This window comes from Eumetopias jubatus, unplaced genomic scaffold (genome assembly GCF_037043125.1).
Source record: "Eumetopias jubatus isolate StellerSeaLion01/CBP00866 unplaced genomic scaffold, mEumJub1_p1.0 scaffold_12, whole genome shotgun sequence".
NCBI classification, from domain to species: domain Eukaryota; kingdom Metazoa; phylum Chordata; class Mammalia; order Carnivora; family Otariidae; genus Eumetopias; species Eumetopias jubatus.
Genome location: NW_028274818.1, coordinates 102,157,842 through 102,182,534, shown reverse-complemented (window position 1 = coordinate 102,182,534; position 24,693 = coordinate 102,157,842). Strand labels below are relative to the sequence as shown.

Genomic DNA, 24,693 nt, shown 5'->3' with positions numbered 1-24,693 from the left:
CGGAACTGTTACCTAACACCGCCCAGAGCCTCCCAGGGTGAGTGGCAACCTGAGCTCCAGCCCCCTTCTCCCTGCAGCCCGCTGCAACCTGACTCCTGCTAGACCCTGGTTCTCAGGAAAGCTGACCCTCTCCCAGGTGCAGAACCCACCAGGAGGGCCCAGTGCCCTTGGGGAGGGAGGGGCTCAGGGCCTGCAGGGAGGGATTGCAGCATGAGGGCTTGAGGCTAGACTCCAGTTAGGCAGGTACACCCCAAACATCCCAGAGGGCTTGCTGACACCAAGAGGGACTGAGCTGTATTGGCTCCAGAGGCCTGGGTGGGAGATTGTGCCAGCGTGAGGCTGGGCTGTTCTCCTCCAGGGGACGCAGTGTCTGGGGGGAAGGGGAGGCTGGTGTGTGGGATCTGCCTCCGTGCCCTATGCAGCTTCAGGACAGCTTCTTTCCTCTCGGGACTTGGGAGGTCAGAGGGCCTTTCCAGCACAGCCATCGGTACCCCTAGGCCGAGCCAGCCTGCACAAGGGCCTTTGCCACCGGAGAAATGTTCCAGTAGGTGAGTCACTGAACTGTGTCGCCTGCACCTTCAAACTTGTCCGCCTGCTCCCACGTTGAACACGCACACAGGGATGCAGCCCTCTAAGACATCCCCAGGCTGCCACACTCACACGCACACTCCTCCCCTGCCCATTATGGGGTGACCTCAGGGAAGAAAGACTGATGGGGTGCTGGTACTGGGAGCCACCACTCTCCCCCTCCCCAGGCCCCAGGAGAGGCTCCCTCCTTGCATCCCAGGTAAGGAGAAGGGAAACCAGATTAGTGGGATTTGACACCTGCGGTTCAGACCAGGGGGTCTTCCCTTACAGGACAGGGAGGGACTTGGGCTCCGTGGGCTCCCAGCACTCACAGCCACAGTGACAGAGAGTCCCCCCCCCCCCCCCCGACCAACAACACTGGCAGAGCCCTCGGGATCTCTCTAGGATGGCGGGAGGGGGATAGTTCGGGGCAGGTGGGACCTGGGCTCCCCCCTTCCATCTGGGACAGTCCACCTCTGAGGCCAGGTAACATTTCTGTGCACCCAGAGCCCTGAGAGTTAAAGAAGGGCCACACCTGGGTGTGGAGACCAACAAAGAACAAACAGGAGGCTCAAGGGTTTTAGATTTCTTCTCTGCCAACCACAGGAATGTCCCTGGCTGGCCCAACACATGGGAGAGCCAGAGAGAGCTGGTTCACCCTTTGGCAGAGATTGCAGGCCCGTGGATGGACCTGGTCTACCTGTCCCTAAACGCCCTCCCTCCTCGAGCTCCTGGAGCCCTGGGTGCACTGTGGCAGCCCCAGGGGAGAGGCCCCATTTCAGCTGGCTCCATCACTGGGTGGATTTGTGCTTCTCCCCTCGGACCCCAGCACAGTAAAACCAGCAGGGAAGGCTCCCAGTAGCCTCCACTACCTGCAGGATTAAGCCCAGACCTCTTAGGCTGAGCCTGAAAGCCCTTCCCACCTGGCCTGACGGCCTCTCCCTGACCACGTGCCCCCATGGACCCTTTCTCACCCCACTTTCTGGTCTAGCCAGGCTGAACACACCTGTCTTGACACATGCTTGCGTCTCCTCCTGGAACACCCTTCTCCTCATTCCATTCTGGAGAGGGCTGCTCCGCCCTCTGGGCCAGGTTTGGGGATCACCTCCTCTGGGACGCCTCCACTGGGTCCTGCAGGGCTGGCTGCCCACTTTTCTGTGTTCTGCGGGAGGTGGGCAGATGTCTGTCCCGGAACCTCCCGGGACTGCCGTGGGTTCTGTCTCCCTTACCAGAACACACTGGGACTGAGCTTTGCCATCTTTATGTCTCCAGCCCATGGGATGAGGACCAAGAGGTAGCAGGTACTCAGACACTATTTGATGAGAGAATGAATGAATGAATGAATGAATGAGTGAGTGAGTGAAAGGGTGAGGGTGGCCATTGCCAGGGCTCAGACTCCCGGGACCTATAGTCCTTGACCAGGCAGGCTCAGAGCACAAAGCCGTCAGCAGGAGTGGGGCCTCCCAAGCCATGTGCACATTCCCAGGGCAATCAATGCTTATTGATTAAGCACCTGCTGTATGCATCACCCCCAGACACTCCTGTTCCATTCTGAAAACATGCCCAGCCCTCTGCTCTTGTTCCTCTGTCTACCTGGAACATTCTTCACCCTGATCTTCTCATGGCTGCTCCTCAGATTCCTTCAAGTCTCAGCAGAGATGGGGCCTCCTCAAGGAGACCTTCCCTGATTTACAGTTGCCATTCTCTGTGTTGTCATCCAGCTTTGATGCCCTGCGCTGTGCTATCACTAGTTTAAGTTTTTCTTGTCTGTTTGCTGTCTGTTTGTCACACACACACACACACACACACACACACACACACACACACACACACATCCTTAACCTCCTTGAAGGCAGGCAGGCATTGGGCACCTTGCTCGCTGCTGCATCCCCACACCTGGAATGGTGCCTGGCACACGGTAGGTGGTCAGTAGATGTTCAGTGAATGAGTGAACACAGGCTTTGCTAGATGGTCCCCGTCCTCCAGGAGTTCATGGGGGCAAGTGGACAGACACCTACCTGGAGAAGTCCACCATGAATGGCCCAATTTGTCACAGCTGATAAAGCCTTTCCAACTGCTGCAGGAGCTGTATTTGTTGAATGCACAGGACATCAGGCGTCTCTGTCCTGGCCTCTCATGCTGACGGCCTCCCTACAGGTCGGGGCTCCTATTTCTCCTCCGCAGGTGTGGGGATGGAAGGTCAGCCAGGAGTGGTACCTTGCCTACAAGCTGAACTCTAGAAAGAAGCATTTTTCATCCCCTCCCTCTCTTTTGCATCTATAATCTCCCTCTGTGGGGCAGGTGCAATGCTCTCTCTTTCCAGACGAGGACCTGAGGCTCAGAGAAGCCCAGTGACTTGCCCTTATAGCCAGGGAGAGGAGCTGAGCCTGGGCGGGGGGTGGGCTTCTGCCTTCTGATCAGAGCGCTACCCTTGGACCTCAATGGCACCAATCCCCAGGGTGGGGGGCTGAAGACTAACCAGGGTCTGGGTCCTAGCCTCATCTTTTCCTGTGCCTCAGTCCATCTCTGCCTGCACGCCCCTGGAGACCACCCAATCAAACTGCCCGAAGTGGCAAAAACCCCTTTCCCCACCCCTGCCTGCAGACCACCTCCCTCTTCCAGCCTTCCCATTCCCCGCAGGACACCAGTCACCCAAGTTCAAAATGTCACTTCTCTTCCATTTCCCCTTCTCCTCTCCCTCCCATCAAATGAGAGAGGATGCTGTGGAGCCAAGCGGGAAGGTGGCGAGGGGTGGGGTGGGGGCCTCCGGCGGGGCCTTGAGTGTCAGCTGTTGGAGGGCTCCCGGAGGTTCTGAGCAGGACAGTGATGTGCTGAATGCAGGCGCCTGGGGAGACGGGCCTGCCTGTCTTAGTCTCCCAACGCTGCTGTAACAAATCACCCCTGGGTGGCTTCCCACAACGGAAATATTTTGTCTCACCGTTCTGAAGGCCAGAAGTCCCAAGTCGAGGCATTGACAGGGCCATGCTTCCTCTGAAGGCTCTAGGAAGCGATCTGTCCCTTGCCTCTCCCTAGCTTCTGAAGGCTTCCAGAAATCCTTGGTGTTCCTTGGCTGGTAGACTCATCCTCCAATCTCTGCCTCCGTCTTCACATGGCTGCCCCTTCCCTGTGTCTCTGTGTCCCTGTGACTCCACAGTGGCCTTCTTACAAGGACGCCAGTGATCAGATTTAAGACCCACACTACTCCAGTGTGATCTCATCTTAACTGGATGACATCCGCAAGGACCTTATTTCCAAAGAAGATCATGTTCACAGGGACTGGGGTTAGGACTTCAACGTATCTTTCTGGGGAACGCAGTTTAATCCACAACACTGACTGAGGGGTGCTGGGGGCTGGGCATGATAGAAGCTGGGCCAGGAGGCTGCACCGACAGTGGGGGCGGGGACTGAGGCGTGGGTCCTGGAGAGGGGCCCCTTGCCCTGGCGGTGGGTGGGCTGCTGAGGCCCTGCATGCAGGTGCTACGTGGGGCCACCCTGAGCTCCCCATTACCCTGATCTGCTTCTTCCTGGGTGAGGCCTGGGCTCTGTGGAGGGTACAGGGGGTGTGGCCCTGCATGGGCCTGGGGGCAGGGCCAGGGTCTGGGGGAGAGAACATTTCTCCTTTGCCCTTATGGCTTCTGCCGAAATCTCTCTTCAGGAGCCCAAGTGGAGGTGGGGCTGGTCTCTGCAAGGGGAGGGGGATGGGATTACAGGGAGGGCAGAGGTCAGTGGCATCCAGGCTCAGGAGGAGCCCTCTCTGCTCGCTGCTCCCCAGGAAGATCCCAGGCTGCAGTTTGGCCAGGGCCTGGCCCAGCCTGATAGGAAAAGGGGTCCCTCCACAGAGTTCCCAGCCATCCCGGAAGGGTTTGGAGTACTCCCACACAGCAGTGCCACCGCCCACCGCAGGGGAGTCTGAGGGAAGGGCCTTGGGATACCCCGTGAGCACCAGGGCCCTGGGCTCCGTGCCTAGGCTCCCGAGGCCGACACGCTCCAGCAGACTCAGCTGGGACACACGGGAGTCCCTGCTTGTTGTCCTGGCTGTCCACGAGCCCGCTCCTCCACCCGGCGGCCAGAACAGCAGAGCAAAGACAAGAGTCAGGGGACCTGGGTTCTCTACTGTGTGTCCTTAGCCAAAGAAGTTCCCCTCTCCGGGCCTCACGTTTCTGAGTGCAGTGTGAGCACTGGAATCATGGTCTTTTCCAGCTCCCCTTCAATGGTGAACCTTGAGGAGCCTAATTCCCAGGAATGGGCCTCTGATGGTAGAATTCCAGGTAGTGTGTGCTAGGCACACAGACGGGGAGGTTTGGGCCCAGAGGGCCATTGCCCTGCTCATCGCAAGCCACGAGTGGCCATGCCTGTTTCTGAAGTTTGCTCATTTTCAGATGCTTCCTGCCAGCCGTCTGGTCAATTCGCACAGTGCCAGCAGCAGGGGCTGTGGGGGGAAGGCGGGAGGGTGGTGGGAGAGAAGACTGGGAAGGTAGGCTAGGGTCCGATTGGGCAAGGCAGGGGGAAGGGAGGGGGTTAGCTGGTCCCCACCCGGGAAGCAACGCGTATACAGTGTGTACTTGCGCACAGACCAGCTTGTGCATGATTCTGTGCACGTACAGGTATGAATACGTGTAGGTGTGTGCCTTAACCACATGTGTGTGCATTTTGCCTTTTGCAAACCTACCTGTTTGAAGTTAAATTGATGTGGGTGAGAACTCAGATATGTGAGTTCAGAATGTCGTGCTTGTGTTTATACATGCCTGTGTCGGGTGTGCTCTTTGTGGTTCCAACAGCCCTGAACACTAGGAAAGCCCGAACTGTCCCGGCACCACCTCTAGGGCAGCCCACCTGGCCACTGGCTCCTGGAGGGACTGTAGCTAGGCCCCCAGGAGAAGGGGTTCCATTAAGGAGGCAACCTCAGGAAGTGACTTGGCCATGGCTCAAGGGCAGGGTTGGGCAGGCAAGCCTTTGGAGATCTTTCCTGGGGAGGGGCTCTAGACTCACAACAGGACCCCGGAGCAAGGTCTCAGGCGGCCTGTGCTCTGGAGATGGCAGGGCAGTCCCCGAGGAGCCAAGCTCCGGGTCCAGGTTGGGGCACTGCTCTTGCAGCTGGCGTCCGTCCAGGCATGGACCAGCATATCAGACTCAGGAAGCATCCTGGGTTGGAGGCCAGGAGAGGTGCCCCTGTGGGTCTCAGGAGCCCCAAGTCCAACACCCAACTCGGAGACCAGCTCCCCCTTCTCCCCTTGGGGGAGCCACAAGGTATCCTATAGGATTGTCCTGCTTCCCAGCCTACTCTGCCCCCCCCCCACCACCCCGCCCTGCTCACTGGGAGTGAGTAGGCACCCTCAGGCAGGGCAGGAGCACGGGGCTTCCGGTGGAAAAGCTGAGTAACCCCAGAAGGTCGCTTTGCATTTCTGTCCAGCCCCACTGCCAGGGCCTCAGGCCAGGGCTCCCCACATCCAGCTTGGGCTATTGCAACTGTCTCTTCCCCACTGCTCTCCCAGCATCCATACTCACATGCTTCCCCTCCCCTGGCTACTGGAGCCTCACTTTCCAGTCTTTGCTGAGACTGCTGTCCACCCTGCCCTTGCCCAGTGACCCCTCCTCTTCTCAGGACGGTCTTCTCTGACTCCCCTAGATGGGCTCCCATCTCTCACTCCATCTCTATAAAGCGCATCTCCCTTAACCAACTGTGGCTGGTGGCTGGTTCTTTTCCACCTTCAGGTCCCCAGGGCCTAGCACAGGCTTGGAACTCAGTGGTCGCTCTCAGCTCTGCTGTTGGCATTGTCTGCAGGTCCGATTCCCTCACAGGACAGAAGCCAGCCTTTCCCTCCTGGACCCCCAGCCTCCAGAGCACAGCTCACCCCAGGGGATGTTTGTCGCAGCCACCCCCTGCTGGCCAAGTGGGGAAACTAGACGATATCTGGAAGCTTCTCTGGCAGCCATGAGTCCTGCCTTGCCTGGGGATAGGAGAGAGGTCTCTAGCGAGCAGGGAATAATGGCTTTCCCTTAAGCTGAACGTGCTAACAACAGTCGCGCGGTTGAGTGCCTCCCTCCCCGGGAAGAGGGTGTGTTTGGCATCCAACCGGTTTCCAGCTCTCCAGACTGGTCCGGGGGCCTCCAATGGAGTGCCCGATGGAGCTTCAAGTCCATGTTTGGCCATCGCTCCCACCCTCGAGCTCCCCAAGGGCAGGGATCCCCTGCTCATTTATGCATTCAACAGCTACTTAATCGAGCGCCAGCCCCGTGCGCTCACCTTCACCTGAGTCTCTAGCCCCGGCCCGAGGCCTCGGCACATGCTCAGTGTTCATGGACAGCGGGTGCTCTGGGGCTGGATACAACAGGTAAATGGGGAAGGGCTTGGGATCCCCTCCAGGCCCTAGAAAATAGATCATGCTTATTGTTTTTTGTGGGGGAACCGCTCTCCTCTGCCCTGGCTCCAGGCTGCCAGCCAGGCACCGCGGCCAAACCGAGGAAAGTTCCAGGAAACACACGGACATGGAAGCACGGGTCAGAGCAGTAACTGCTGCAGGGGCCTGAGCTGGGGGCTGCTGCCGGCTGTTCCTGCCTCCCTGGGATCCCATGAGTAAAAGCGGGGTGGAGGAGATGGTGGCACTGAATGACCTCTGAGGCCCCTCCCAGCTGTGTGACTCGGGGACCCGGGACAGGGCCCTCCAGCCCGACCATGCCCACGGCCCACGGCCCCCATAGCGCCAGCCAGCCCGTCCACGCAGGAAAGCCCTATGCCAGGGAAGTGACCCTGTCACGCTGGGAGCAGGTGGTCCTCTCGCCTGCTGCTGGATACAGGCCCAGGACTGGGAAAGCATGGAGGGGACACATAGCAGTCTGTACCCGCCGTGTGACCCTGTGCTTAGCGAACAGAGGTCCCAGGCTGGGCCCTGCCAGACTTGCTCTGGGACCACAGACAACGCTCAGCTGCAGTTGGGGCACCCAACTCCTCAGCCAGGGCAGGCCTCGACAATCTGTCCCCCACCCCCCTCACCCAGGGCAGGCCACCCCGGTATGTGCCTGTCACCGCCCGGATGCACTTGTGGGTGTGTCTTACTCACCTCCGATACCCAGAACCTGTTAAAAAGCCAGCCCAGACTTGGCCATCCAGCTTCTGGAATAGATCAAGGTCACACATCGTAAGGTCTATGTAAACACCTGCCAGTCGGCATGCTTTCTTGACTGCTGCGGGGAGCTCCAGCCGATGGCTGGCTCGTCAGAAGCCACAGTTCTCAGGCTGGGCAGGCACCTGTGGGCTCAGGCACATTCCTGTCCTCCATCTGCCCTGCATCAGAGGGGCTCACCCTACCAACTCCATTTCCTGGGCTCGCTTGCCAGTGCGTTCTGGCAGATCTGGCCCACAGGAAGCCCTGACGGTAGATCAGACAGTAGATGAGACGATGGGCAGAGGGGCCAGCCTCCTCTCAGCACCTCTGGCTTCCAAGGCCAGTACCGGGATGAGGTCGTGCCAGGCAACCCTCCTCGCGTGGTCCCAGCTTGGAGGTGCCCCCTAGGGGGCAGCAGTGGCTTCCCGCTGTTGCCGATCCCAGGGTTGTCCAAGCTTCCCGTTTCCTCCTTCAGCTATCCCAGCACCTTCGCCACTCAAACCCACCCCACACACCCCCACCCCCGTGTCAGATCTCCACTGGGTGGAGGTCGTCTGCCTGGTTCAACCTGATCCACTTGTCTTCACCATCACACCCCACCCTGCTGCTGCCCCAACTCTGCCCTCTCTAGCCCCAGCCAGACCACAGAGACAGCACGCACCATGAGCAGGTTGGAGGCGGTTTCTTTATTCAAAGGTAATCAACACTACGGATCCACCAGCATGCTGCTGTGGTTCACCATGGCCCACCGCACCGCTCCTGGGGCAGAAGGCTGGGGGGGCGGGGGCTGGGTCACTGTAGGGGGGCAACACTACACGGGCCCCGGGATGGCCGAGCACATGGGCTGGGAGCTCCCGAAGGGCAGACACAGACGCACGGGCACTAGAACCAAGAGCACCACACACGAAGACAGGAAGGAAATGCAGAGCTAGAACGAGCCCCTGGCAGCCACCGACCACCCCAGTGCACTCTTCTCCCGGGTGTTCTTCGGGAGGCAGGGCGGCAGGTGGGAGGCGCCCTGGGCCCAGGGCCAAGCAGGCCAGCTGGGCGGCTGCAGAACTACGTGACTTAATCACAGAGCATCTTTCCCTCTGCGTCTGTAAACTGGGGACGATAAACCGCACTTCACATAGTTGTCATGAGGACTGGAATTGGGATATATATCAAAATACTCGACACAGAGCCTGGCACATAGAGGTGTTTGATAAATAATTTTTTGTCGAGAAAATCTTAGCTCCGCTCACAGAGGACCTTCTTCAGAAAGCCGAGATGTGAGATAACTTCCCTAGAAATTCCCTGTCAGGGTATCAGGACCCTTGAGCACTCCTTGGAGCCTGCAGCCACTGGCGTGGCCAGCGCCCCAGAATACACCGTGCCAGGGCAGTTGAGGGGGGCGGGGGGCTGGACTCCCAGGGAGGCACCCGCGGAAGCCGGGTAGACGCCGGAGGAGTTGGGGGTCATTCCAAAATGGTTCTGTACGTAACACAGGCCGGAAGCTGGCTGGTATGGAGGCAGGCTGGGCATGTGGCCAGGAGCGCAAGCCGGCCAGGCGGCTAGTTTCTGGCCACTGGCGTGCTGCATCTGGGCAACAGGGTGGCTCGGGGACAGGTGAGGGTGGCCACTCTGCGTGGGGTAGGAGCCGGGCACGGGGTTCAGCCTGGAACGGAACAAGAGAGAAGATGGTCACTCAGCTGGTAACGCCCAGGCCCCCAGCAGCTGTTGGACGTGAGAAAGGCTCAGGGTCACCAGACCACTTTGTGCGACAACCTGCTTTGGACGTTTTCTGTAACTAGCTCCAAGCACCAAGTGAGGAGACAGGTTAAGCTCAACCCGTCAGAAAACATGCCTGAGAAGGGAGGGCCCCCTCACAGTCCCGCAGGAAGCCGGTAGGATGAAGGGACATGGGGCTCACGACTAAGGCCACCTGAGGTGTAACCGCTCGCAGCAGTTTGTCCCCCAGATGGAGATGGGACTGGATCGCAGCCGTCACTGTGTATGTGGCCAGCTCAGCAATGCTACCCAACGAGAATGGGCCAACTTCTGTGGGAGGGAGGGCAGGAGGGCTCAAGTGGGGTAACACAGGGCTTGGGCCCAGGCCTTGTCTGCTGTGAGGTTTTCTACCTGCGGCTTCGGGAGTGAAGACGCACAGCTCGAAGTCCTGGCCGGCAGGAACCGATGGGCCAGATGTGCGGAGCTGCGCCCTTGGAGATGAATGACGCCCCCGACCCCCCGCTCCGCCACAGACACGTGTGGCTGGGACCACAAATGGAAACACAGCCCAAGGGTTTTATCCTCTGAACTTCTGCGCAGAGTTTCAACTATGGACAGCGACTGCCAATACGCCTGGTGTTCGTGGTAGGGGACCGGACGGAATCCATACATGTTTCAGTTAAAACCCAACCTGACGAATCAGCTGCTTACAGGGGCGCCTGGGTGGCTCAGTCAGCTGAGCGTCTGACTCTTGGTTTCGACTCAGGTCATGATCTCAGGGGCGCGTGATCGAGCCTGCGTCAGGCTTCAAGCTCAGCAGGGAGTCTGCGTGAGATTCTCTCTCCCTCTTCCTCTCCCCCTCCACCCCTCTCTACAATAAATAAAGCTTTTTTAAAAAAAAACATCAAATCAGCTGCTTAAGTACAGGAACAAAGCACATAACATTAACATCTCACTTCTGGGATTCTTGAAAATGCAGAGAATCTGGATTACCAGAAGCTCACCAAGAGCCTCCGGGAGTGTCCAGAAAAGTGTCCAGACCGCTGTGTAACTGCCAAAAGCAAACACGCATGTTGTAATACCTGTGTCCCATTGTCGGGCCAACTGAGACCTCATGTTCTGTTCTGGGGGCCCGTAGCAGGCCGGGATAATGAGCATTGTATACGTGCCATGTGAGGGACACGGAAGGACCAGAAGGGTCACCACCTCCCTGACCCCAGATCTGTTTGTCATGATGAGACAGAATCAGACCTGGCACCAAAGTGTCCCAGTTACAGCGAAGCAGCTGCCGTTCCACATGGAAGAACTTTCTCATCAGGGGCTGCCTTGGAGATGAGCCCCCAGCCAGGAGGCTGAGGCAACCACCGTCAGCTGTCTGAGAGGGGGCTCCTTCACAGGGTGCGAGTTTGTACCCAAGGACCCCTGAAGTCCCCTCTCGAGTCTATGAGAACATAAAGCCTAAAAGCCTCCATACACCTAACTAAATTTCAATCGTCTCCCACGTATTTAGACCCCAGGGATCACTTGCCTGAAATTGGGTGAGTGTGTATTTCTGGTTTTCCCAGTACCCCCCAACATCCCCGCCCCTGATGTTCCCTTCCTTTAAAGACATGGTCAAAGGGCCCTGAGCTGGTGAAGGCTGGGGGGCATCCGCCTCCTCAAATAAGCTACAAACAGCAGCTTCCAATTCAACCGAAACCCTGCGTCCAGGCCAGCACAGAGCGTGGACTCTATTCCACAGCTGGTTGAAGGTAGAGAAAGGCTGCCTGCAAAGCACCTGAACTTCACACAAGTCCTTTTTTTTGGAGGGAACCCTGAAGGAAAGAAAATCTACGTGGTGAAGTCTCAGCATGGACGCACCCAGGGAAGGACGCAGGCCAGCAGTGGGGAAACAGCAGAAAGGGGGTGAATAGGACCTGGAAAGAAGAGACCCTAGTTCTAGATGGGGCTCTCCTGCCTGTGTTACCTAAAGAGACTCCTGTACTCCTTGGGCCTCCTTTCTGATGGGACAGAGTGAGGCTACGTGAGCCTGGGCGGCTTGCCTAGCACCTTCCATGGAGTTTGTGAGCCTGGTCTGGAAGACCCGAAACCTTACCTTCTCTTGCTGAGTGGCCGAGAAAACGCTACCTCTCAGGTCCTGCGCTGTCTCACGTCCCAGCCGCCTAGTCAGCCGTGTGGACTGCCTGCTTCTCACCAGGGCTCCATGCCAGAGCCCAGGGGGACCTGCGCAGGGTGCTGGGCAGCACTGAGGGCTGGTAACAACACTTGATGGGGCCACTCCCTCCCACGGTCTGTCCCAAGTCACTCAGGGGTATATGTGAGCACTTCAGATGCCTTCCCTTCCCCCTTTCGGCTCAGTCCCTACTTCAGATGCAGCTGGGCAGGATCTAGAGCACTCAGAAGACCTCTGTGCGTGGATGTTCTGGGCCCGGGACTGTACATACCCTATCACTTTTTCCCGCGATACTGAACCAGTCACACACTCTACAGGTCCTGGAACGGCTTCAAGAACAAGCATTAAGAGTTTTGTAACTTACTTCCGGCTGTGGGCCGCCCTTCTTTCGGCTGAAGAGCCTGAGATGTACTTGAACGCCGAAATCCTCCTCATGAGGCTGAAGGGGAACTTCTGGTCGAGCTTCAGGGCTACTCGCTCTGAGAGGTCAATGGAATAGCAGTAGGTGAGGCCATCTGAGGTTGGTGTATTAAGTAAAACTGGAGCCAGCTCAAGGGAAGAGTCCCTTAGAACACTTCCCCATAGAACACAGGTGCCCGCATTTATTCCACAGGGGGATTAGCACTCGCTCTACCACAAGCTGAAGCTCAGGGGAAACCAAGGTTTGAGTTTCTATCCCCTGCACCTCAGAGGGAACAAAGAGCCCAGCAGTCGAGGAGGGCAGATGACGCCTTGCCTGCTCCGTGCCAACCCATCTCATGCCAACTGCTACAGTCACACCAGCACATGCCTGTGTCTCTGCAGTGGGATGAGCCAGGAGGCTGCCTCGATACTCTCTGTGGGGACTGACATCTTCTTGTCCGTTTGTCCCCAAATAGAAGGCACCCTGCCTCCATGTGATCAAGTGAGCCTTGTGTGGGTCTCTTTGGCAGCACTTCCTCCACATGGTCACCACCCCCAGTAAGTGATCTGAGGGCACTTTGGTCATCTGACCTGTGTCAACCCACCACTGCCTATAGATTCAGCTCTCATCTAGCCTTAAAGATTCAGCTTTCATCCATCCGTCCGTCCGTACATCCATCCATCCCTTTGACGAATACCTAGTGAGTACCTGTGATACACCCGGAACTAAGGAACGAGTGCCAGACAAGGGGGAAGTAACTGGGGTAGAGGAAGTGGTAATAAACAAACGCTGATCACTGGAAGATCAGGCTGGGGACCCTCACCTAGTGTAGGGAGACCGAGAAGGCTTTCCCTAGGAAGTGAGGTACGTGCTGAACCCTAAATTGCAAGCAGCAGCAGCTGGAAGAGGGTAGTGGTGGAGAGAAGGTAAGGAGGCCCTGGGAGCTGTTCCTGGAGGCAGTGTTCTTCACTGGAATGCTCCTGGCAAGTTGGGCAAGACAAGCCTTTGCTGGGCTAGACTCTTCCACTCATTTTCGGACATTCGGCATTCCCAGCCACCGGCCACCAAGTAGCAGTAGTGCCTGGTCACCGTGATAACCAAAAATGGCCCTACATTCCTCTGTGTTCTTTCAGGGAGGGCAGTATTATTTCCAAAGACTGATTTCCAATGATAGCTAGTGCTGTGAGGAAGTCAAAAGTTGTCCCAGCTGATGACTTCAGAATACTCTTAACCATCTGTTCTGCTTCGGACTCTGAAGAAGTCATGGTACCAGACTAGTCCTCCCACCATAGATAACTGTAAGCCGGGACACGATATTTTACACAACTGTCTTCAGACTTTGGACAGCAAACACTGTGTGCCAGGCTGTGATACTGAAGACAAGGGAAACAAATGAAGCGAGCCTCAAGACTGAGCTGGCTTTCCAGTGCCTGGAGGCATTTTCCAAACTACGGTATCGAGAGGGGACTCCAAGCAGAGAATGGTGTGTTTTGCTAAGCTGGAGAGACAGAGAAAGTTCAGAGAGGAAAAAGTGCCTGGGATTTCCAGGTCAGAGTCACAGAGAGGAGGGAGCTGCTCAGGGAAGGAGCTCTAGAAATGTACCTGAGTCTTTAGCTGAATACCAGTGTGCACACACGTGGGCAGAGACTCCTCATGTCTGGCAAAGACCAGCTACTGAGGGAACAGCAGCTATCCTGGAGCTCACACAGGGCAGGGACACGCTCGAGTTCTAACTAGACAGGGTGAAGAGACCTCACTGAACACCTAGGGCATTCAGAGAAGAACTCCAAAAAGGTAATGCCTTGACAAGTAAATTAACTGCTTATCACACACACACACACAAAATCAAACTTGTTCAAATAAAAACAAAAACCAACAACCAACTCAGCCCTCGATAACAAAGCGTTTGCAGTGTCTAGTGTCAACTAAAAAATTACGAGACATGTGAAGAAGAAAACGGGTCCTTACTCAGCAGGAAAACCAGTCAAAAACAGATCCAGAAATGACAGAGAAGATGGTATTAACAGACAAGTATTTTAAAACAGCTACTACAAATATGTAAGTATATGAAGGGTTTAAAGGAAAACACAAACACAATGAAGGAACAGATAAAGAATGCCAATACAGAAATGAAAACTACAAAAAAAAAAAAAAAAAGAACATCTTCAGCTGAAATATACAACATGAGAAATAAAAAACTAAGTGGATGGGTTTAACAGCCAAGTACGTACCTACCGAAGAAAAAGAGATCATTGAACTTGAAGGCAATGCAACAAAAACTCTCCAAACTGAAATGGAGAGTGGAAAAAAGCTAAAAGAATTAAAAAATAAACCAAGCCGGGGCGCCTAGGTGACTCAGTCACTAAGCATCTGACTTCAGCTCAGGTCAGGATCCGAGGGTCCTGGGATCGAGTTCCGCATCAGACTCCCTGCTCAGCGGGAGGCCTGCTTCTCCCTCTCCCACTCCCCCTCCTTGTGTTCCCTCTCTCGCTGTGTCTCTCTGTCAAATAAGTAAATAAAATCTTTAAAAAAAAAAAAAAGTAAACCAAGCCTCAGAGACCCACTGAACAATACTAAATAGTCTAACATATGTGTAATCGGTACCCTTGAAGGAGAGGAGAAAATAGGATAGAAAAAAACCTTGGAGACATAGTGATGCTAATTTTTTTAGACTTAATGAAAACTCTAACCTCACAGATCCAAGATCCAATGATCAACTCCAAGCAAGGTCAACTCAAAGAAAATCACCACAAAGGCACATGATAATTAAATACCTGAAAAAGAATGATGAAAAATTGTGAAAGGAGCCAGAGGAAGACAATGAATTATATAAGGAAAACAATAAGAATTACTGACTTCTCGTGAGAAAACAATACAAACCAGAAGTAATGCAATGACATCTTTAAAAGTGAAAGATCAGAGAAGGCCAGAATTCTGCATTTAGTGAAATAAAGGCATTTTCAAGAACCAAAAGCCAAGAATTTGTCACCAGTGTACCCACTGTATAAGAAATGTTAAGGGAGGTTCTTTGGGCAAAAGGAAAATGATATCAGATGGAAACTCTGATCCACACAAAAGAATGAAGAGAATTAGAGGGGCACCTGGGTGGCTCAGTCAGTTAAGTGTCTGCCTTTGGCTCAGGTCATGACCCCAGGGTCGGGACTGAGCCTTGCATCGGGCTCCCTGCTCAACGGGGAGTCTGCTTCTGCCTCTGTCCCTACCCCCCACTGTCCTCTCTCTCACTTTCTTGCTCTCAAATAAATAAATAAATAATAAAATATTTTAAAAAAAGAATGAAGAGGATTAGAAATGGTAAATATGTGGGTAAATGTTGCTTCTTTTAAATTAAGAAATAAATAATTGACTGTTTAAGCAAAAGTAATAGTAATGTACTGTGAAGTTTATAACACCTATGACAGCAATAGAAATAAAATGTAGGACAACAATAACACAAAGGATAGAAAGAAGAAAAATAGAAATACAATTCTGTAAGATTCTTAAATTATATACTAAGTGGTAAATTACCCAAAAGTAGTCTGTGATAAACTAAAAATGTATATTGTAAACTCTAGAGCAACCACTAAGAAATAAGACAAAGAGATATAGTTAATAGCAAATAGAGCAAACCCGTAAGACCCTATCTTTAAAAAAATGAAATACTGAAGGGGTGCCAGGGTGGCTCAGTCTGTTAAGCATCCAACTCTTGGTTTCAGCTCAGGTTTGATCTCAGACTCGTGAGACCAAGCCCCGTGTCAGGCTCTGTGCTCAATGCAGAGTCTGCTTGAGTTTCTCTCTCCCTCTCCCTCTGTGCCTCCCCCACCTCAAATAAATAAATAAGTAAATCTTTAAAAAATACTCAAGTGAAGTCAGGAAAAGAGGAAAAAAGGAACAAAGAACATTTGGGACAAAGAGAAAACAAAGAGCAAGCAGGAAGACTTAACCTCAACCATATCAATAATTATACTAAATGTACATGAGCTAAACATGCCACTTAAAAGGCAGAGATGGTCAGACTAGAGAACCAACTACATGCTCTTTACACGAAACACGTTTTAAATATAGGGACACAAACGTATCAGAAATATAAAGATGGAAAAATAGATACCATGTGTATCCTAATTTTAAGAAAGAAAGCTGGAATAACTACATAGTAATATCCGAAAACAAAGACTTCAGGGCAAAGAATATTACCAGAGATTAAAATGGTCCATTTCACAAGGATAAAAGCTGAGTTCATTAAGATGACATTAATAATCCTAAATTTGTATGCATCCTGTAATAGAGCTTCAAGATAATTGAAGCAAAAACTGACAAGAATTGAAAGGAAAAAATAGACAAATCCAATTTTAGTTGGAGCTTTCAATAGTCCCCTTTCAGTAACTGATAGACCAATATAACTGTATAGAAGGCTAGAACAACATCAACACCCTGACCTAACTGACATACATTGAACACTATACCCACCAACTGCAGAATGCCCATTCTTTTAAAGTACACATGGAACATTCACCAAGATCTATCAAGTGCTGGGCCAGAAAACAATTAAAAGGACAACAATCTTAAAAAGAAAGTTCTCTGACCACATGAAAGGAAATTAGACATCATCAACAAAAGGAAATCTGAAAAATCACCAAAAATTTAGAAATTAAGAAACTCATTTGTAAACAACCCTTGGATCAAAGAAGAAATCCCAAGGGAAATTAGAAAATACTTTTGACTAAATGAAAATGAAAATACAGCATCAAAATGTGTGGGATGCAGCCAAAGTAGTGCATACAGAGGAGTTCATAGCTTTAGATTTCATATATACATTACAAAAAACAGGTTCAAAATTAACAAAATTAAAATTTTAGAGTAAGATAAATGAACTATGTGTGTATTTACACACTACCTACCCTAATAGTTTACAGAATCACAGATTGAAAGAGATTTTAGGAATGTACCCTATTCAACATCCAACACTACCAATTCTGCTATTTAAAAGAAGTAACCCACACTGGGGCACCTGGCTAGCTCAGTCGGTAGAGTGTACAACTCTTGATCTTGGGGTTGTGAGTTCAAGCCTCATGTTGGGTGTAGAGATTACTTACAAACATTTTTTTTTTAATATAATAAGAAAAGGGGTGTCTGGGTGGCTCAGTCGGTGAAGTGTCCGACTCTTGATTTCAGCTCAGGTCATGATCTCAGGGTCGTGTGATGGAGCCCCACGTTGGGCTCCTCACTCAGCTCGAGTCTGCTTGCCCCTCTCCCTCTGCTCCTCCCCCTACTCTCCCTCTCCATCTCTAAAATAAATAAATAAAATCTTAAAAAAAAAAAAGTAACCCACACTGTATTTTAGAACTCCCCCCCACCACCACCCGTCATTGCCAGAATATCATACAAGTGATGTCAGGCTTATCCTAAGTTTCTAATCACCCAAAAGAGTGACAAAAAGACTAAACCAACCTTTTTTCTGACAAAAAGACTAAACCAAACAAAACCAAACAAACCTGTTTTCTCTTCGTTTCATGGAACATCCTGAACTCATGGGTATTTCAGAGTCTTCCAATGAAACCTCTTCTCATAATTAGCCAAATGTTGGTTTATATACCTCAGTTTACGAGGGAAAAAACCCCACATCAGAGTATTTCAAGCTGGCAGTGCTAAGTTGGCGTGAGGAGATAGCTAGCTATGTTGATTTCCAGGTGAGGAAATTCTGGCCTAGAGAAGGGAAGTGACCCACCCAAGACCCCATGGTTTTCAAAGCTGAAGCTAGAATCCACATTACCTCCACCTGAGCTGACGGCTCTATCTATGACCCCCCCCCCGCCCCGGGCCCCCCAACTTGGTTCGCTCTTTGGCATGTCACCACCCTCCAATTCCCTTCCAGGAAGGATACACGCTAGCCCAATTCCAAGTCCACAGACATTACTGAGGAAGGAGGTCTGGGGGATGAGCCAGGAGGCGCATAGCAGGAGCCACGGCACCAGCATTGAAGGCACGACCACGCCAAAGACCAGGGCCCTCCGCACGCGGGAGCGGACAGAGTTGACTCCCAGCATGGCAAAAGCCACCGGGGTGAAACCTCTGGCATCCTCCACCTCCCCCAGCTTCGACAGCGAGGACACGGCTTCACATGACAGGAAGATGATGGCAGAGAAGACGGCGAAGACCACGGTGAAGAAGCAATGGCGGACGGTGCCCACGGTTCTCTCGAAATTGCCAGCAAAACGCCAGATGATAATAGCACCGCAGAGCAGGGAGACAGGATTCTCATAGACAAAGATGTACGTCACCAGCCTGTAAACTGCAGAGGGAGCAGGGTTAGAGGCTTGGCAGTGGGGGCTCTAAGGAGGGCGAGCCAGGTTACAACCCACCTCGGAAAGGGGGAGGAGCTGGCTGTCAGGGCCGGCGAAAACCAGCCAGGAGCCACAACAGGGCAGGGGGAGGCAACAGTGAAGGACCCAAGACTCAAAGGAGAGCTGTGAACATCCAATCCTTGCTCTTTCCCGGACCTGGAGCAAGTCCGTGACTAGCTTCCACGTGGGGAAAAAAAAAATAACACTTTTTGGCATGGGATGGTCTTTGAATTTGTAATGTGCTTTAGAATCCTTTTTTTTTTTTTTTTTTTTAGGTTTGAATACTGACCTATCTCACCGGGCAGTTTGAGGGTTAATTAATTGTAACAGCTTCAGGGTGGATTGAGTGGGTGTCACTTAACACTCTTTGTGCCAGTCTCCTCGGCTGTAATCCTGACCTCTCCTTCCATAGTGGCTGTTCAGAGGAAGAAAAAAGGGACCATGAATTATTTTGTACCTAAAAAGATCATAAAACTATCACTAATTATATAGAGAACTCAGAAGTCTTCCTTGAAGGCGCGTATCCAACCTTACAGATAGAGCAATGCTTGATATGCCCATGAACCCCACACTCAGAGAAGCTGTGAACTAAAGGGGGGTAAGGGGAGCTCCACTGACACTGACATTTTGCATTTGTCTACGAGGATGTGCTCTGTGTATCCAGGGCAGGGCGAAGAGTTTGAGCAGGGAGGCAGGCTATGAACCTTATGCCTCAGGCCATCTCTGTAAGGCTGCATCATCTCAAGAATACTTCATTATTTGCTGAAATCATTCCAAGTACAAACTGAAATTCCCAGTATAAATGTGAAAATTCTAGAAGCAACCCTATACGGTTTCAGTATTAGACACCCCCAAGGGTCCAGTTCCAAAACAACACACAATAAAAAAAAAACCTGTTGCTGTCTCAATTGCATGACTTGATAGCTCTGCGACTCCTCCACATTAAAGCCTGTTTCACCTAAATAATGGAGAATAATAAAGCCTACGTCATGGGATCGAGATTAATGCTCGTGAGTGTGCTTTGCGAAATAACAAAAGCTATACAATTTTCTTCCCCAGAAAAGAAGGGGGAAGAGACAGAAACTAGGTTTGTCTCTCATGAGCAGACGTTTATACTGATCGATCTGCAAAATTCCTCAGCCGTAGATGATACAAACACCTTTCCCAAGGCACAAGATGCCTCCCCCCGCCCCCCCCGCCAGGAGTTGGGAATCAGAGCCAGGGTTAAGATGCACACGAGGAAGCAGACGAAATTCTAAACCCCAAAGAGGCCAGGACGCTTCTAGGGGTAGCCACAGACGATGCTCAAATGTCTTGATGGAGAGAGAAACATTGTTCCCAGGGGGCGGGGGGAGGGGGAGTTAGGCCCTCCAGCAAACGTCGGTGTGTATGTGACGGGGAGAAGGAGAGGAAAAATCCTCGGGGAGCCAGCCTGGGTGAACGAAGCCGGTTTGCCAGCGAATGGATGCGGGGCCTTGACCAGACGGGCGGCGCCGGGAAAAGGGGACGAATTCGGGTAGGGAAGGATTACAGTGATGACGAAGATGGGACTCTGGAGGGACAAAGACGCGGGATACGGGGCTGGTCCTCCGGGCGGGGAGAACGATGGTGCGGGCGGAGTGGCTGGAGGTGAGCGCCGACGGCGCGGGCGCGGGGAGGCCGGAGCCCAGGGCCTGGCGAGGTGGGAGGAAGAGGGCTGGCCCCACTGGCCCGGCCCCGCCCCTGCTCACCTTGCCAGTTGCGCAGGGCCTCGGACCGCAGCGAGAGGCCCGAAGGCGCCAGGGGCGGCTGCAGCAGGAACAGGCGGGGCCCGGACACCAGCAGCGAGAGCAGCGCAGTGAAGAAGGTGGCGGATGGCACTTCGGGACACAAGGACCAGCTCCGACACCCGGGCTCCGAGGCCGCCATGGCCGCCATCGCTCCTGCGCCCCGTCTCGGCGCAGGCTGGTCCTCGGCTCCCTTCCGCCTCCCTGCGGCTGCCTCCCCTGGCAACCGCGGCGGAGGCGGCCGGAAGCCCCGCCTCCCCGAGGCCCCGCCCCGCGCCGAGCTGCCCAATCCGGTCGCGCAGGCCGCGGGGAGTCGGAGCAGCGCCCTCTGGCGTGCAACGCTGGGGCCTCGCACAAGTGCGGTGCTTGGACGGCTTGCGGGGCCGGGGTTTGGATTTCAACATCTCCGTTCCAGATACCGAATGAATTCTGTGTCTTGCGGTTTACAGAGCCCTTTCACACGCATGCGCACGCACCTGCCTTATCTGTGCTTCTCCCCATTACGCCGATGAGGAAGCTGAGGTCTGGGGAGGGCCTTGAGTAATTCAGTTGAATGGCAAAGACGGATTTTGAACTCAGATCCTCCCCCTGCTAGGGCCTGGAATTGGCTGGGACTACCGCCAAGGCAGCCTTCAGTGGCTGGGTTGGAGAGGAGGGGGCAGGAGATGAGGCCCGAAGCGTTAGAATGTAATAGAACCCGTTAACACTCAAGGTCTATTTCAGCACTTCAAATCCGACAAGCGGCGTCTCCCGAATACAGCTATTTAGACAACTGAATATTCTTTCCCCGATCCCACACGCCTAAGGAGGCGAGGCACCTTGCCCGAGGTCACAAGCGGCAAAGTGGTAGGATTAGGATTTGAATCCGGTTTGTTAGGGTCCGATTTTCTGCATCTTTAACTATTTCCCTTTGCCATCCCGCCTACTGCTACCTGTATGAAAATTTGACTTGAAATCATGCTGACCACTGAAAAATAAACAATGCTTCGCTCTCTGTGCTGGAAATTCATACCCATTCTTCGTCCCTACTCTGCCCACTGCGTAGTTCTGGCAGTGTCTGTGTTCCCATGGACCTCAGGAAGGGAACCTGAGATTCTTTCCATCCTCTGTGTTCAGTACTAAAATATAACTATATGATTTTCCGGATATAAATATAAAGCAACGGGACACATTTAAATGAACACTGGGTGTTTTTAAACTCATGCTGCTCATGGTGCAGCAGTGAGCATAAAAATTAATTAAGGTTTACCCAACAAATATGAATCAGGAGTGTGGCAGAGCTGCTAAAATCAGCAAATGGGAACTGGGGTTGCTGCAACCAGGTCCAGGCCCTGGAAAGAGGAAGGGGTTGGTGGTCCCAGCTCCTCTGTGCCAGTCCTGCAGCTCCAGGAGATCTGGGACTACTTCTAGACACACACTCTGAAAAAGGATGTAGAAAATTAGAGTTAGGGCGCCTGGGTGGCTCAGTGAGTGGGTTAAGTATCAGCCTTTGGCTCAGGTCATGATCTCAGGGTCCTGGGATCGAGTCCCACCTTGGGCTCCTGGCTCAGAGGGGAGTCTGCTTCTCCCTCTGCCTGCTGCTCCCCCTGCTTGTGCTCTCTCTCTCTCTGACAAATAAATAAAATCTTAAACCAAAAAAAGAAAAAAAGAAAGAAAATTAGAGTTTGTTTAACAAAAGGAGCCCGGATTGGGAAGGAAGGGGGAGGGGGGACTTCAAATCATATCTGATAAGGAACAATTAATTAAAGGAACCAGAGAGACTTCTCTGGAAAAGCTTCAGGGGTCCTGACCACTGCCTGTGAACTATCTAAACTGTTTTCCCGAAGGTGAGGGAGTAGATTTATTCTGTGTCACTCCAGAGGGAAGCACTGAGACAGAAAGGTAGGAAAGACAGAGAGACCACATGACATAAGGAAGACCTTTCTGACAGTTTGGGTTGTCTATTTGTGGAATGAGCGGCCTTGCTCAGTAGTGAGCTCCCCGTCACTAGTAGTGTGCAAACGGGCCATGTAGTGACTTGATGAGAATATTGAAGATACTCAAGCATCAGGTTGGAGGTGGAAATAGATGGCTTTTAAAATCACTTTGGATACTCCAGTTCTAAGTCTCCATAAACAAACACAAACGCATGGAGGGTTGATACATTTGCCACTTACCAGGGACGGGGCGGGCAGGGGGAGGACAGGTCCAGGATAATTGCACTTGCTCTCCTGACAGAATGAGAACGGTAGTGATTTCACATATCCTACAGTCAAGGGAGCCTCCAACAGTCTCCTATCTCTCTCACTCTGCCTCCATCTCATTGTTTTCCAATTATGCCTCCAGAAAACCCCAAGGCCTTCTCTCTCTCTTTCTTTTAAAGATTTTGTTTATTTATTTATTTGACAGAGAGACAGCGAGAGCAGGAACACAAGCAGGGGCAGTGGGAGAGGGAGAAGCAGGCTTCCTGCAGAGCAGGGAGCCCGATGTGGGGCTCGATCCCAGGACCCTGGGACCAGGACCTGAGCCGAAGGCAGACGCTTAATGACTGAGCCACCCAGGTGCCCGCCCACCAAGACCTTCTCTTAAGCTCAGGGGATAGAGAAGTGGAATGAGTAAAGCAGAGCATTCTTTAGCAGGCGGCTTGAGGATGTGGCACCAAGGGACGGTGAATCATTTTTGTTCTAACCGCTTTGCCCTCAGTCTGCTAAGAGACTTCCAGGCCTAAGATGTGCTACCCAGGGACACCTCTGTTTATGGTTCCACCAGGCATCCTCTGCCCACTTGGAGAGTGTCTGGTTCTCCAGGTGCCAGACTTTCAGACTTTGGGACGGAAAGCACACACACCAGTGTGGACATTTTTAGATCAAATCCATGAGGAAATGCTGTTGGCTCTACCTCTCACACACTCTCTACCCGGCAGCAAGGGTGGTTTTTTGTTTTTTGTCTTTTTAAGATTTATTTATTTATTTGAGAGAGAGAGAGAGAGAGAGAGAGCAGGGGGAGGAGCAGAAGGAGAGAATCTTCAAGCAGACTCCCTGGAGAGCGTGGAGCCTGATGTGGGGCCTGATCTCATGACCTATGAGATGACGACCTGAGCCAAAACAAAGAGTCAGATGCTTAACTGACTGAGCCATCCAGGCAACCCTGGGGGTGATTTTTAAAAAAGTAAATCACGGGACACTTGGGTGGCTCAGTCGGTTAAGCATCTGCCTTCAGCTCAGATCATGATCCCAGAGTCCTGGGATCGAGGCCCACCTCAGGCTCCTTGCTCAGTGGGGAGTCTGCTCCTCCCTCTCCTTCTGTGTATGCCCTCCAAATAAATAAATAAATCTTAAAAAAAAACAACAACTCAGAAGAGCCTAAGTGCATCCCATGTGTCCTATTCCCTGAGAATCTTCCTCAGTCCATCTTTTACCAGCTTACATTCTCTGGGGAGACAGAATTATGCCCCCCAAAGGTGTCCATGTCCTAATGCCCAAATCCAAGCACCTGATGCCTCACTTTGCACAGCTGAGACAGCTCTGGGACCAGTGCTAACCACCCATCTTGGCGGGTTGGGGTGCTCCTGGATTTGCGCCCCGCCCCCCATCCCAGGGCAGGTCTGCAGAAGGCACAGAATGACTGCAGAGCTCCCCAGGGCTAGGGGTGGGGTGGGGTGGGGGGCTGAGCCAGGGGTGCAGGACATCAGGTCCCTAGGCGGGGGGTGGGGGAACCCCCAAGGGGTCCCGGCCCTCGGCCCGAGCGCACTGAGCAGCGCGTCTCCTTGTCAGCCGGCACTGGCCTTCCTGCCTCGGCAGCTGTGGGAGGATGGCAGCAGTGCTGATCGGGAAGCGCAGCCAATTCCCCGACTCCAGCTTCATTTAGCCGCCCTGGAGTCTCCAAGCCACGTCCTTACTGCCCCTTGGTGGACAGCTCGGTGCAGGGTCCCCCTGTGATGGAGAAAAGTCCCCGTCCCAAGTCAGAATACCGCCCTCTGCTGGCCGTCTCGGGAAGCGGCTCACATCCCGCCGGATAGTTTTAATGTGGGGGGGGGGGGGTGGACCCTCCAAGGTAAGGTAACTGTAGCCTCCCGTGGCATTCATTTGCCACACCACCTCTCTCCAGTTCTCTTGTTCTACACTCCCAGGATGGGGGCGCCCAGCAGCAAGCCTGGTGCCTAAACACACATCCCCCCAGCCCTTGGGGATGGCATCCCAGTTTCCACAGTGATCCTCAGGATCTTCCCCCAGCACTTGGCTTCAGTGAGTCATGGAAAGTGAGGCAGGCAGGAGCCAAACAGTGGAAACCCTCCCGGGCTGCGGTGAGGGCTGTGATTGCTCTCGGGACAGCAGAAGCGTAGAGGGGTTAAGCTGGGGGAGTCATGACCCACATTCATGTTTTAGAAAGTATGGGGAAATGAGCACTGTCAACATTGCTGAGAGAATTGAAAATTGGTACAATTTCTGTGGAAGGAAGTTTTGCAATGTCTTTCAAAATGACTAACATGTGTAGCTTTGAACCAACAATTCCATCTCTAGGATTTGAAGCTACAGATGCTCTTGCATATGTGGAAAATGTCTTACATAAAAAGCCGGTCATTGCAGTGTTGATTGTAATAATCAAATGACAGCCCGATGACCGTCATTGCAGGAATGATTAATATAGTCTGTCA

The 24,693-nt window shown here is 52.9% G+C and overlaps 1 protein-coding gene across 1 annotated transcript; it reads right to left on the bottom strand.

The window, feature by feature from the left end:
- Positions 1 to 8,337: 8,337 nt before the first annotated feature.
- RHBDD2 (rhomboid domain containing 2) lies at positions 8,338 to 20,284 on the bottom strand. Its single transcript, XM_028110118.2, has 4 exons — positions 20,025 to 20,284; positions 17,835 to 18,242; positions 11,918 to 12,068; positions 8,338 to 9,327 (listed from the first exon to the last, which is right to left on the bottom strand). The coding sequence occupies exons 1-4, from the start codon at positions 20,209 to 20,211 to the stop codon at positions 8,970 to 8,972; spliced, it is 1,104 nt and encodes a 367-aa protein (XP_027965919.1). The 5' UTR covers positions 20,212 to 20,284; the 3' UTR covers positions 8,338 to 8,969.
- Between the last annotated feature and the right edge of the window lie 4,409 nt (positions 20,285 to 24,693).